The 12,951-nt window shown below is 33.1% G+C and overlaps 1 protein-coding gene across 1 annotated transcript in view; it reads left to right on the plus strand.

Moving 5' to 3' along the window:
* Positions 1-248: 248 nt before the first annotated feature.
* The window catches only part of LOC129219300 (tetraspanin-5-like), a 41,123-nt gene continuing 28,420 nt past the window's right edge, over positions 249-12,951 (plus strand). The window contains exons 1-2 of the mRNA XM_054853643.1: positions 249-335; positions 9,105-9,308. Of these exons, the coding sequence (XP_054709618.1) occupies positions 249-335; positions 9,105-9,308 (291 nt within the window). The remainder of the gene's footprint in view (positions 336-9,104; positions 9,309-12,951) is intronic.

The raw sequence follows: 12,951 nt of genomic DNA on the forward strand, positions 1-12,951 counted from the left end.
GAAAAGAAAGTATAGGGAACAGACTTTAGAAAAGGAGGAAACGAAGATTCATTTTTCACTGTTAACGTTCAAGTAGAACGTAATGTAATAAAGTTATGTATATTTAAAAATTATTAGTGGCAATACTACTTTGATCTGTTCTCCGGAAATCCGGTTCTTCTGTTTTCGTTGTTTATGAAGACGAAGTTTGGGGTTGTTATACTTCAAAGTTTTGATTTGATGATTCATTGTTTCTTCGATTCTCCATTATGGCTCGTAGACGAAACAGATTACCAGAAGATTTCATAAGTCCATGCACGAAATATTCTTTGTTCTTTTTCAACTTACTTTTTTGGGTGAGATCTTTCGGAATTCTTTTCTGTGTTCATAAGTTGTGTAATAATTTTAATGTAGTGTTTTCATACGCTAATTTAAATAATTTCTGAGTTGATGAATTTCCGATTTTGGAATGAAAAATCACTTTATAACGTATTTTTAAGTTTGAAAATATGTAAATCGATGGCCGAAAGTTGTGTTAGCTTTTCCTCTCCACCCTGTATAATTTTGCATCACCAATTGCAGCCAAGGGCGAATCACGTGTCTGCAATTTTCTGGCAGAAATAGGGGATATTTGGTGTATTTTTTGTAAAAATAGGTCCCAAAAACGCAGATTTAGGAGGCTATATTAGGTCACTTGAAGAGGGAAAGGGGGGGGGGGGGGTCACGACTAAGGTGACCATATGTCCCGTTTTGAACCCGCTCCGTTTTCAGACAGCCTGTCTCGTTGTCCCCGTGCATTGTGTCCATTAGCAACCTACTCATGCTATTTGGAAAAATAAAAAGAAAAGTAAGAAACTTGAGCACACACACACACAGATGACATAATATAGAGCAGAGATCAAGTTAGTCATTTTGATGAAAAAATAACTAAACATAACCATGCAATTAGTAAATCTGTGCGTAGAAAATTGTTGCCATGTTTGGGAAATATTAGACAATTAGGCTTTTTTTCTAACTCATCCTTTGCAAACTAAAATAATATATTTTTTCAAATTTTTATTTCTAATGGCAAGGCAGGTTACACTTATAGAACAAAAACATGTGGAACAGTGAATAAGTTATCAGAAATTGACCGAAGTCATTGCCTCTGGCGTTCTCTGGCTTTTCATTAAAGGATCGTTTTGGAGTTGGTATTAGAGCCACAAAGTGCCCCGCATCGACGTAGATCAGCCCTATATTAAGATCTACCAGCTCCCTTCACTGCAAGGAAGGGAATGGAGTAAGTTCCTATTATAACGATATGGAGTCCCAAAGCGAAAGAAACTTTGGGTCATTCTTATTCAGTTGCTTACTATAAGATTAATGTACCTTGTTGTAAATTGTATAGTGCACAGAACTTCATCCTTGTTCAATTTTAGCATTCTTTCTAACAAAAATAGTTAAATAAATGAAATGAAATGAAACAAATAAATAAATTAACCAAAGACAGATTCAAAAAATTTTCAAGGAGGGGCGATTTTTTTACCTCTTAAACTATGTATCTGATATACATCTCAGGGGTCTGTCCAGGGTTTTTCACAGGGTCCGTTTTTTGTGAAAAATCAAATATTTTTGTGAGAACAGAATAATTTTCTGAAAAACGAAAAGTTTTTGTGAAAAATCAAAAATTTTTTGGGAAAGGTCGTTTTTTTTCTTTCTTTTTTTTTTGTAAAACAAAATTATTTTGTAAAAATGAAAATTTTAAATTTATAAACATTAATAAATGCATTGGGAGAGGGGGGAGGCTCATTGATAACATTAAAACATCTTACTATAAAGGCACAAAAATTGCCAAGCTGGTAAAATGTTAGGAATATTTTCCAAGTCCCTGTGAAAGGTTTACTAAATGTTAATTTATTTAGCGTTAATGTTAATTTTATAGTTGATAACCGTATCTGAAGTGATCACTTGTGTATTTCTTCCCCAACCTATAGCTATTCTATTCGTTAGCAGTACCAAGTTCAATTCGTTGATATATGTTATTATTGTTTAGATTGAGAGCAGGGGGAGAAAGGTGCTGAGGCAGCAATATCAAGCTGCGGGTCAAATACCATTTTCAGAAAAATCTATACCAACAACATCGTTGCTGGCTATTTTGATTCTGCTGTGATAACAAAAACAGTAAGAATCACAGAAATATGCAGACATTTCTTTTGAAAAATTAGCCATTATTACGATTTTAGATTCGCTTTTACAATACATTATTTGTGAAAGATCCGTTTTTGTTGATTAGAATTTTGTGAAGGGTCCGTTATGGTTGATCGGAATTTTGTGAAGGGTCTGTTTTGAGTGATCGTATTTTTGTGAAGGGTCCGTTAACGGACCCAAATTTCCTCTGGCCAAACCCCTGCAATCTGCTCGGTTTGGCTACCACATCCTTTTTGGTTACAAGAAATAAAATATAGAGATTTAGCCAAGGCGATCCCCCAACCTATTCCTTTCCTTTTCCATCGATAGAGCTATTCTAAAATAACGTTTTAGAATTCCAACTTTGTAATAATTCCAGAGGAATGTTCTGAAATTTAGTACCCTTGTTGTCATCAAAAGTCGTTTCTTTTTGGATCTGCAGTATTGAAAAATTACCGGAGGAAAGTCGCTGAACCCATTCCTTTCCCTAACACTTACTGAGATGTCTATAATCACTTCTTTGACACTAAAATTTTGAAAAGTTTCGGGAGGAAGTTCTCCTAAAATCACCAAAAACCGTCTAAAATTCCTGTTTGAAGCTTCAATTCCAAAAAGTTTTCGGGAGGGAGATTCAAACCCAATTCCTTTCCAAAACGTTAAATCAAAAATGGCCATGACTTTTGTTTTAAGACCTCGATTCAGAAAAATTGTCTCTGTAGGGTACCTCAAGGGAGGGGCGATTGCCCCTATTGCCCCTCCCTTGACGTGAAATAGATTACAATAAGGGCCCCTAAAATTTGGGTGCCTTGGATCAATTCCTGTTTTAACCATGCAATTGTAAGGTCCCGAGATGGGGCCCTTACATTAATACTCACTGTACAAATCGTCGATAACGTTACACAACGAGAAAGAACTTTTTATCTGCATCCTGGTTTTAAATAGTCAAATCCCTTTTGTTTTGGGTCGAGAAAAATGAATATATATTACTGGATTTCAAATGGATTTTTTTATTAGCTCATGTTTTCAAGATACACAAAAGTGCACTGGGGAACGATGCACAACAATCAGACGTTGATTTGAAGGTTAAGTTAAAAAGAAAAGAAAAAAAAAAGCTTGTGCTGTAAATGATATTAAATATGTCCTGTTTCATTAAGCAGTGTTTATTTTTCTGACTGCTAAGGTTGTTTTTGGCCTATTGCAGTAAACATTTCATTTTCTATTGCTTCTTGTGTATCGAAGAAGGATCATCTCTTATAACATTTCAGCAATATTTGACAAGCATCAACTTAGCTCAATGACCCTGATATATGCATTCTAATGCAAAGATATCTTGGTGGTACCTTTCCCCATGCTCACTGCTCATAGCTCCACAGTCTACGAAATAGAGTTCCAAAGACACATATTTCATTATAATGGTCACAGAACCTGTTTTAGATCTTTCTTCTCTGCTACGTAGAAATACTTGTAATACACCCTTAAGGGCTTCTTATGTGTTTTTTTCCTCCCCTTCAAAACTTTTATCAAAAGCAGTGATCTTCATAATTGAACCAATTTGAAGGGCTGTTAAAGATTCTCTCCTTAACTTTACCTTCAATATATCTTGGAAATTTCCCCCTAAGGTATTGGTAAACCATCTTTGTTCACAGTTTTCACGAAGTTCGTCATTATTCCCAGCAGAATGAGCATGGGTAGAAACGAAGTAGGTGAATCTACTAAAGGTTCATTTTGGACAGTTCTCTACCCAGAATTTAAATTTCTTGAAGTCCATTTGAATTTTGTGTAGTGAAATTTTCTATCCCAAATAGGGGTTCATATTTAGAAGACAGTCAGTTCCATGGGGGTTGCTTCTATCTGCTAGGAAAAAAAAAGACCATTAGTGGGATTTCACTGCTCCAGTTGGCTCTGTGTTTTTAAAACTAGAGCTAATCTCAACTTCTTTCTGGTGATTTTGGTGTTTAGTGAGGCAAAATACTTCCCAAATAGCTTTTTCAGCCAGATGCATTTAAGGTGTTGGATAATGTAATCATTAAAAATTTGTCTTAGGCCTCATTATGTGTAGTTATGGCATCAATGTGAAGGCTACGCAGATATCAATCACAGCATTATGACACTTCGTTAGGTAACAGTTTTTGGAAATATATTTTGCTAACTTCTGAAGCTTTTAGCAAAAAAAAATAGCTTTAACCCTTTCGTGACCATGATCACGTATACGTGATCACCCGTTTCTCCCTCCAGCGGCCGCGTTATCGCGGGCGTGATTATACTTTCTATGCCAGGCGGCCCGTGAGCACGTCTTTGTGATCTCAGTTTGGAACGATATATTTGAATTTTTAAATGACACTAGATGGCGGTTGAAATCTGTTACTTTTTCCAATGCGCGATCTACAGAAGGTTGACCTTCAATATGTGATTTCGGTTATATTCTTTTTTTTTAAATCCGTGGACTTGGATAAGAAAAACAACTGCACGTGTTACAGCCTCTGAAGCTGGATTAGTCAGAACTTAGATTTATGACTTTTGCTCCTTGTGTTTTGTATTTTAGTGGAATGGAAAGGATGAATATTTATTTGTATTAGGGGTGGGAGTAAAAATTTCAGTTTTGAGTTCGCTGAATCGTATTCGGTATGTTAGGATCAGTTTTATTTCAATCACGGTGGATAAATGAATGAAATATTTAATGGAGGGTCAGATGTAAAAACTAATGAACAAATCATATATGAAAAGAAAGGCATTCATTTTGAATGTTGGAGACAGTGATACTGAGGATGCGGGTTTCAGTGTAGATTTTTTAGCGCAAGTTAATGGCAAGCGGACATCAAAGCTTCAGAGGTATTTGAGCAATAATTAGTTTGATATACTGTTCCACTTTTGTCTGAAATTTTTTTTTGTTTTGATTTTCTAATGGTTTGCCTGTATTGTGAATGCTTGTAGGCAACCCACGTACATAGACAGGCTTTTGTTTTACTGAAAAAAAAAACATTTTTCCTCAAAATTCGTAGTTATTGTTTTTTAATGTGATGAAAATTTTGCTGAAATGTATTCAGAGAATATTAATGAAGTGAATCCAAAGTTTCAGCGCATTCAACTGTGGTAATGGTTTTATATGAATTTTTAAATATAATTAGGCTATATATATATATATATATATATATATATATATATATATACACAGTAAAACCTGTCTACAGCGATACTGTTGGGACCTGAAACAAATGTCGTAATAGACAGGTTATCATTATAGACAGTTTGATTATTCATGCTGACATTTTGCTGGGGCCAAAAAAAAAAAAAAAAAATTATTATAGACAGTTTGATTATTCATGCTGACATTTTGCTGGGACCAAAAAAAAAAGAAAAAATTATTATAGACAGTTTGGTTATTCATGCTTGCATTTTGCTGGGGCCAAAAAAAAAAAATTGTTATAGACAGGTTGTCGTAATAGACAGTATCGTTATACACAGGCTTCTTTCTCTTTCTGCTGATCCTGAACAGGTAAAGGCATTTAAAAACCTCCCCCATCTCATCACAGTTGGACAAAAAGTAGCGCCACACTCTTAAAATAAACATCAGTTAAATATTAAATTTGAACTTTTTATTTTCATACATTTTTTTCTCTTGTTTATCTAAAGAAGAATTTTTTCTTTAAAAGTATGGGGAATGTGTTATAAATATTCAGGTGTGGTTGTAGTACGATTGAAGCTTTTAAAACTGTCGAGGGGTGGTGCAGGTTTCACACATTTCGACTTTTTTTGGCTAATTTTAAGAAGTGTTTTGGTTGTTTTCAATACTTTTTATCTGACAACCCAGGTCTGAGATATGGAAATAGAAAACACAAAGTGTTGTAGTTTTTGAAATCTATTTACCTTAGTTTGGGTACTCTAAAATGGTGGTGCCTGGATCTACTCCATTGCTTTTTAAACAGCAGTTAGGGAGTAGCTTAAATGATGAAGTAACATATACTCTCCTTTTATTTTTTAGTTTGCTTAATAGCCATAGCTGCCAAGTTCTAAGTTTTCACTGGAGTTTCTACAATTTTTTTTTTTTTTTTTTTTTTTTGTGTGTGCTCTGAAAATCTGGTTGTTTTCAGAACATTTTTTTTTATTGGGAAAATTGGCGTGAAATTTAGCGGATTACAGAACTTGACCTCTTTAAGACTTTCCCTTAACTGAGGTTTAACAACAAATAGTTCATATAGTTAAAAGTAGATTTTTAAAAACCTGCTGACATTAAGCATGTGCTTTGCCGAAAGTTGCATGCAGGGGCAGGGACATCAAGATGATTTAGATCATATTACTAAGTGTGCAAATAAGTAGGGTATGGTAGTTAAATTTGGAATATGCCAAGTGCTACATTTAGGTCGTGGAAATAGGCATTAAAGTTATTATTTACAGGTTTCAGTCATTAGTCAGGCAGAAAATGTTATTGTTCTGGGTTTCTTAATAAATAAGGACTTCAAATTTAGTCAACAGTGCAACATTGCAAGTTACAAAGCCAACAGAATACTTGGGTTTATCAATCAATCTATTTCAAACAAATGCAATAAGGTTCTTCCGCATGCATTTAGAAGTTTGGTAAGACCTTATTTGAGTATGCTGTTCAGTTTTGGTCTCCTTATCTCAAGAAAGATATTTCTTGATTAGAAAGGGTTCAATTAAGGGCTACTAGGCTAGTGAGGGGACTTTCTGATTTAGATTAAGATGGTTCTGTCGTTTAAATTTATCACAATGAAATATGTTAATGGGTTAGATTTTTGCAGGGAAAGCAGCACAAGGGGTCATTGTTTTAAGTTACTTAAGTCTCGGGTTAATCTGAAAATGAGGAAAAATTATTACTTTAGTAGGGTTGTGAGCACTTGGAACAGCTAACCAGAAAAGGCTGTAATGGATTGATCTTCATTGGAGACTAATAAACTGATTAGGACCAGCCTAGCTAGGACCAGAACCTGTTGCTGATCATCTCATTTGTATTAGTTTCTAGTTTCTGAAATACAACTGAAACAACTTTTTATGAAGAATATAACACTGTAATGAAATGTTTTACTATAAGTAGCCATTTGACTAATAATAATACAAGAGTCACTACTACAGCCATGAAAGTTTTCCGCGCTTTTTGCTAAAATTCGTTTATAAAAGCTTTCTGATTGTTTTTTAGATTGATCTCAATCTGTTGAGAAATCGCGACAGATAATGTAGCAGGATCGGGAACAACTTTTAACCCTTACAGGCGCGGGTCATTAAAATTTTAGAAATATAATAAAAAAACACAATGGATGGGATAAATTGGTTATCTGGACATAGATTTTAGAGTCAAAATTTTTTTAAATTCACCCCCTCCAGCTGGGGGGTGGTGTCCCCATTTGTGACCACCGCCCTCCTAGAGCAGAAATTGTTTTCTGAAGTGGTTATGCTTACCTCGTATGACAGTTGGAGTAATTTCGAATATTTTAAGCTCTTAAGCATTTTTACTAATTATTTCAATAATTTATGCCATTAAGAATATTTAGAACACAAAATTCAATATTTTTACTGTAAAAATTCCAAGATAAAGATGAAGTAAAATTCAAGAAAGTTCATATAGATTATATAAAATTATCTAAATAAGCAATTTAAAATGTTAAAAATATTTTTGGCACATTGTTCTTGCTTTATGTGCATTCCCTTTGTGCTATAAAATATTAAATGAAAAAATACGACTGTATAATACCATTTACAGAAAAAATAATGTCAAAGCTGATAATAAAAAAAATATACAACTGTCTGGTAGGAAAAGCAGATCTCAAATGTGTGCAGTCATGGACCTTCAACTTCACCTGTTCTGGGTCAAGAACCCAAAATAAATAAACAAAAGCCCATTGTAAACTATTCTTTTGGTCCCCCTTTTCTGAAATGTATCAAATTGCATCTTTCACCCACAACAGTGAGATCAATGCTCTAGACGGGCGGTGTCCACATTTGGGGACACCTGGAAAGAAGCTTTGTTTATGCATTCAAAAATGAACTCGAATCTTTTGCAAAATTATGATTGATTAGCTCAGGATTCCTGAGGGAAAATGGTTGACTAATTTAGTTTATGGTGTAAATTTTAAAATCTTGAAAAAAATATTGTATTTGAGCTTGAAAATTGAGGTATTTTAAACAAGAAATTAAGCCAACAAAAAGAGTCATATTTAATAGTGCTGCCATCTGTGTGCGATAAAGAGAAATAAAAGCAACAAATGCAGCGATTTTTGGAGTTTTAAAGAAAAAACTTTTTTTAAAAGAAATTTTTAAAATTGGTGTCCCTTTTTGTGACCACCGCGCCGGAAAGGGTTAAACAGATTTCTTGTTGTTTAAAAGAAAAGTTTATTATTTTAAACTCATATAAGTGAAAAATAAATTTATTTGGGAAACACACCAACATCAAACACGTGCATGGCCGAAAATGGCATGCTGACTTTGAGATTCCAATCCTTTTGAAGCTGTAAAGTATCTATTCTTCTGAAAGTTAAAAAGTATTTTAGTCTTTGCAACCTTTAATCTGCTCATTTCATGTTTTATTTCAAGAATTTATTTATTTTTCCTTTATTTTTCTTGTGATTAAATCATTGGTGGTTTTTAATTTGTCACAATTTTATTATTTATTATTTGCCTGTAAAAGTATTTTTAATGTATTTAATAATATCATCTTATCTAATTCTTCCTCTGCTTGTTCTTATTGCAATCGATGTGGAGTTCAGTTTTTTTTTTTTTTTTGAAGTGACACTTTCATGCTTGCTAGTAAATTAAAAATGTCTAATGGCCATGGGCAGCAAACTAAATATTTGAATTTTTATGTCTGTAATTTCATTAACAATAATAATATTTGCTCCCAAAATGTAGTAAAATCTTGCTAATTTTTACTGGTCACTTATATTTTTAATGTATTTGAAATGCCCTAACATTTATTTAAATTTATGTTTAATTAAATATCTATTTTTCAGTTTGTTGGAGGAGCAATGGTTGGAATTGGTGGCTGGTCATTCTTAGAAGAGTACAACTACAAAGGTCTTCCAGAAGTAAATAATGCCTTTGAGCTATTTGTTCATATCTCTGTTGTTGTTATGGTATTAGGAGGAATTGTTTTCATCATTAGTTTTGCTGGCTGTGTTGGAGCTCTTCGAGAAAATCCGTGTCTTCTGAAGTTTGTAAGTATTTTTGAGTATTTTTTTTTATTTAATCAAAAGTTTTGTTTGGAGGGAATGCTCAAAAGCATTTTTCAAAAAGTATTCCCCAGAAAACTTTTTGTCATCATTAACATAAAAAATACCCTTGCAATTCTTGGGAATTTTATTTTTTCAGTTTCACATGCTCTAATTAGGGAAGCGAGACCAAATGTCACAGTCTCATCTTGATCTATAAATTAGAAAAGATTGTTAGTACGATAGTCAATGACTCATTAAAAGTCAAGACTCAGAAAGTTTCTAAGTGACCTGTCACCGGACCAAAAAAAATTTAGTGCCCACCACTGTCCTCGAGTTTTGAAGTACCGAATGGAAGGGGGGGGGGATGGGTAGTTTTTACTACTTTCATGAAAAAATAAATAAGTTTAACTTTGCTGTGTACATTCTAAAAGAGAATCATTTAATGCCTATTTATTTATCCAAACTAAAATTTTGGAAAATTAAATTAAAATAGAGCTTTGAATTTTTTTTCAGAACAAATAAATAAATCAGGGTGGCGACAGATCAGGGAAATCAGGGAGGTCAGGGAAAAGTCAGGGAACTTTATTAATCAGGGAAAAGTCAGGGAAATATCAGGGAATTTTGAAAAAATAACAAAAAATCAGGGAAAATTGATTTTATGAAGAAAAAAAATTTTTTTTTGCTTTACAAAATTAAGTACCTTAATTCCCTATGCATTTTCCGCCAACTATCTGTTCAAAAAAAAAAGTAAAATTAATGAGGTGCGATTATACACTGCCGCATATTTGTGCATCTTTTTTCCTCAACGTCAAAGTATTGAATCTTACTTATTAACCACAGGATGAACTTCCTAAGATTGCTTCTGTGTCTGTTAGGTTGTTTATTTTACCTAGCTTGAAATTTTTTTTCTATGCTTTCAGTGCTAAGTAAAATAAACAACCATACAGGCAAAGAGGAAGCCTTCATTAATGCCTTAGCTCCTTTGCCTTTATTCCATTGTCTCGAAGTAATTAGCGTACTCTAATCACGATTTCAAGAAGAAATCTTTGGTTTTTGAATTAATACTATAAAAGCTTAAAAGTTATTACTTCTTCGCGTTTTTAATTAAATTGCTAAAATTTAACTTTCAATAAAAAAAACCTTTGTTGCCATTATACTATTTGTTGTCACCGCAGATTATAAAAGTTTTCTTTTCTTCAGACATAATTGATTCTTTAATTTTATAACCAAGTTGTATTCTTCTTTTATATATTTTGAAATTAACTAATTGCTTTTTTTCTTTTCCTTGCATTTCAAAGTTGTTTGTTACAAAAGCCATCTAAGATTTTTTTTCGTTACATACTGAAATCATTTGAAATAGAGTTAACTTGTGTACTTAAGCAAATATCTTTATTTTTTCATTGTTAAAATGCTGTGTTCATTCATTAAACTCTATGTTCTTGATTAGAGAAAAGCTCCCCATGAATGGATGTCAAATGGTTTCATCTGTTTTGCATAAATATGTCAATATTTATGCAAAGTTAGTTATATAAGAATAACTACATTGCTTCTCTTCTTTCACTATTACTTGTTATTCTTGCAACAATTATTATACTGTTTGAAAACTTAGCAAAATAATTTCTATTACTTTTTAATTCTATCATAAATACACATATGTTTTTAAGAGTAATTTTAATAATTTCTTAAAATTCTTATGCTAAGTGGTGTTTCTGGAAGTAAAGTTTTTTTTTTTTTTTTTTAATTTTCTATAATCTTTCCATTGTAGAAAAAAATAATATACTCTTTTGTAAGTTTTTTCCCCAATAAAAAATTGACTTGATACGCTTTTTTTTAACCATTTTATTAAAAAAGTAGCATCTTTTAAAAAAATATCTTTAGTTCAACAACTTTACACAACTTAAAACGTTTAAAATACTGCATTTTATACAAACATACAATGGATTTCAAGTAGAGCAAAGAAAGAAAAACATTATCATTGGTAACGTAAATCTTGGAAATTTGGTGAACTTAATCAGGGAAATCAGGGAAAAGTCAGGGAACTTTTTTTCACAGTTCTTGTCGCCACCCTGTAAATTAAGGAGACGTTGGCAGTAAACTGCTTTTTTTTTAGATGAAAAATCTTTTGTTTTTCGCAAAGCCTCCGAAGCAATGAGGAAGGAATACAATTCTGCAGATAAAATCCACTTTTCAAGAAAATTATTAAACAAGGGAAAAAAAACATATTGATGGTACATTTTATGCTATTTTCAAGCATCCAATTCTGTTTTAAGAAACTTGGACAATTTAGTCTCGTCTTCTTCCATCTTGCAAAGGACCAAACATGGCGACTACGCAAAAAAATAAGATGATAGATTTTTCAATTTGTTGCATTGTTGTCTTATATATTATTTCAGTTATTGTTTTCTGGTAAAATCAGAATTAAAAAATGCACCACAATCAGCAATAAGTTCTGATGAATGTAAAAACAAAACTTGTTTTGTTTAGCTCATTAAAAAGACATATTTTTAGTGAGACACACTTTTCCATCAGTGTATCCGAATTTAAAGCAGCATTTTTTTCCTTTTAATTTGTCTGCAGACAAAGGAAAAGTGTGACATATCCCAATGCTCAATATAACAAGGCACGGTGTAGTGATAGGTTGCTGTAAACTCATTGCAGGAGTTTAAGCAACACTTGTTTTTAAAATCGGGAAACAAAACATTAATTTTAACGCAGTAAAGAACAGTTTAACTTTTTAAAAATATTTTAACCCATAACTTCATGAATAATTCATCAAATTTCGTAAGTAAGGCATTATTTAAAAGATTTTTTTCCACCGCTTTTAGCAAAAAGAAAAAAAAAAAAACTCACATTTTGGCAGTTTAAAAGAAAAAAAATCGGTTTATTCTGTTTTTGAACATGCATTGCTTTGTTATATATCGCCCCATGAGAAAGGCCTCATAGCTCAGTTGATTAGAGTGTTGTGTTAAAAACAAGGAGATCAATCAAGGGTTTGATCCCACCACGGGTTTTGCAATTTTTGAATGACTTTTTTCCTCGGACTTATTTTGATCCAAATTTTCAAAAATATATAATCTTAAGTTATTGCTAAATTTTGGGCCACTGTTTTACTGTTGCATTAAAACCAGAGGAAAACCGTTTGTTTTAGAGTGGTAAATTACAGTCTCATACAGTCATGAACAATATTTCTTTAGGGTGATTTTTCGGGAGGGGGGGGGGGGGGTGTGACAGCAAGGCTTGTCACAATTGAGCGATGAAAAGAAATGCAACGGCAAAAAACAATTTAGTGTCTTGCGCGCAACGTAGGTGGCAGCACCAATCAACAGCACACCGAGAAACCGGTCGCTCATTGGAAGAACAAGAGCGCGAGAATTCATTTTCTGCCATTTTTGTCGAGTGAAAGATGTTGCTCGTGAGAGAAGAGCTTGGACACCACGCCTGGAAGAGGAGGAGAAAGCGATGAATTCTTCATAGAATATATCGTCGCCCATTTTAAAATATGTAAAGCCTCCTGAAGCCAAAGCCGCGGAATCGCCAGAAAGCAGAATGTGACCTACTCCTTTTAGAATTGAAAGAGGATTGAACAAGATTGACAAAATTTGACCTAGTGAGATGCCCCCGAGAAGCAAGCCCAACCTGTTACCTT

The sequence above is a fragment of the Uloborus diversus genome, chromosome 3 (assembly GCF_026930045.1).
Source record: "Uloborus diversus isolate 005 chromosome 3, Udiv.v.3.1, whole genome shotgun sequence".
In the NCBI taxonomy this organism is placed as follows: Eukaryota; Metazoa; Arthropoda; class Arachnida; order Araneae; family Uloboridae; genus Uloborus; species Uloborus diversus.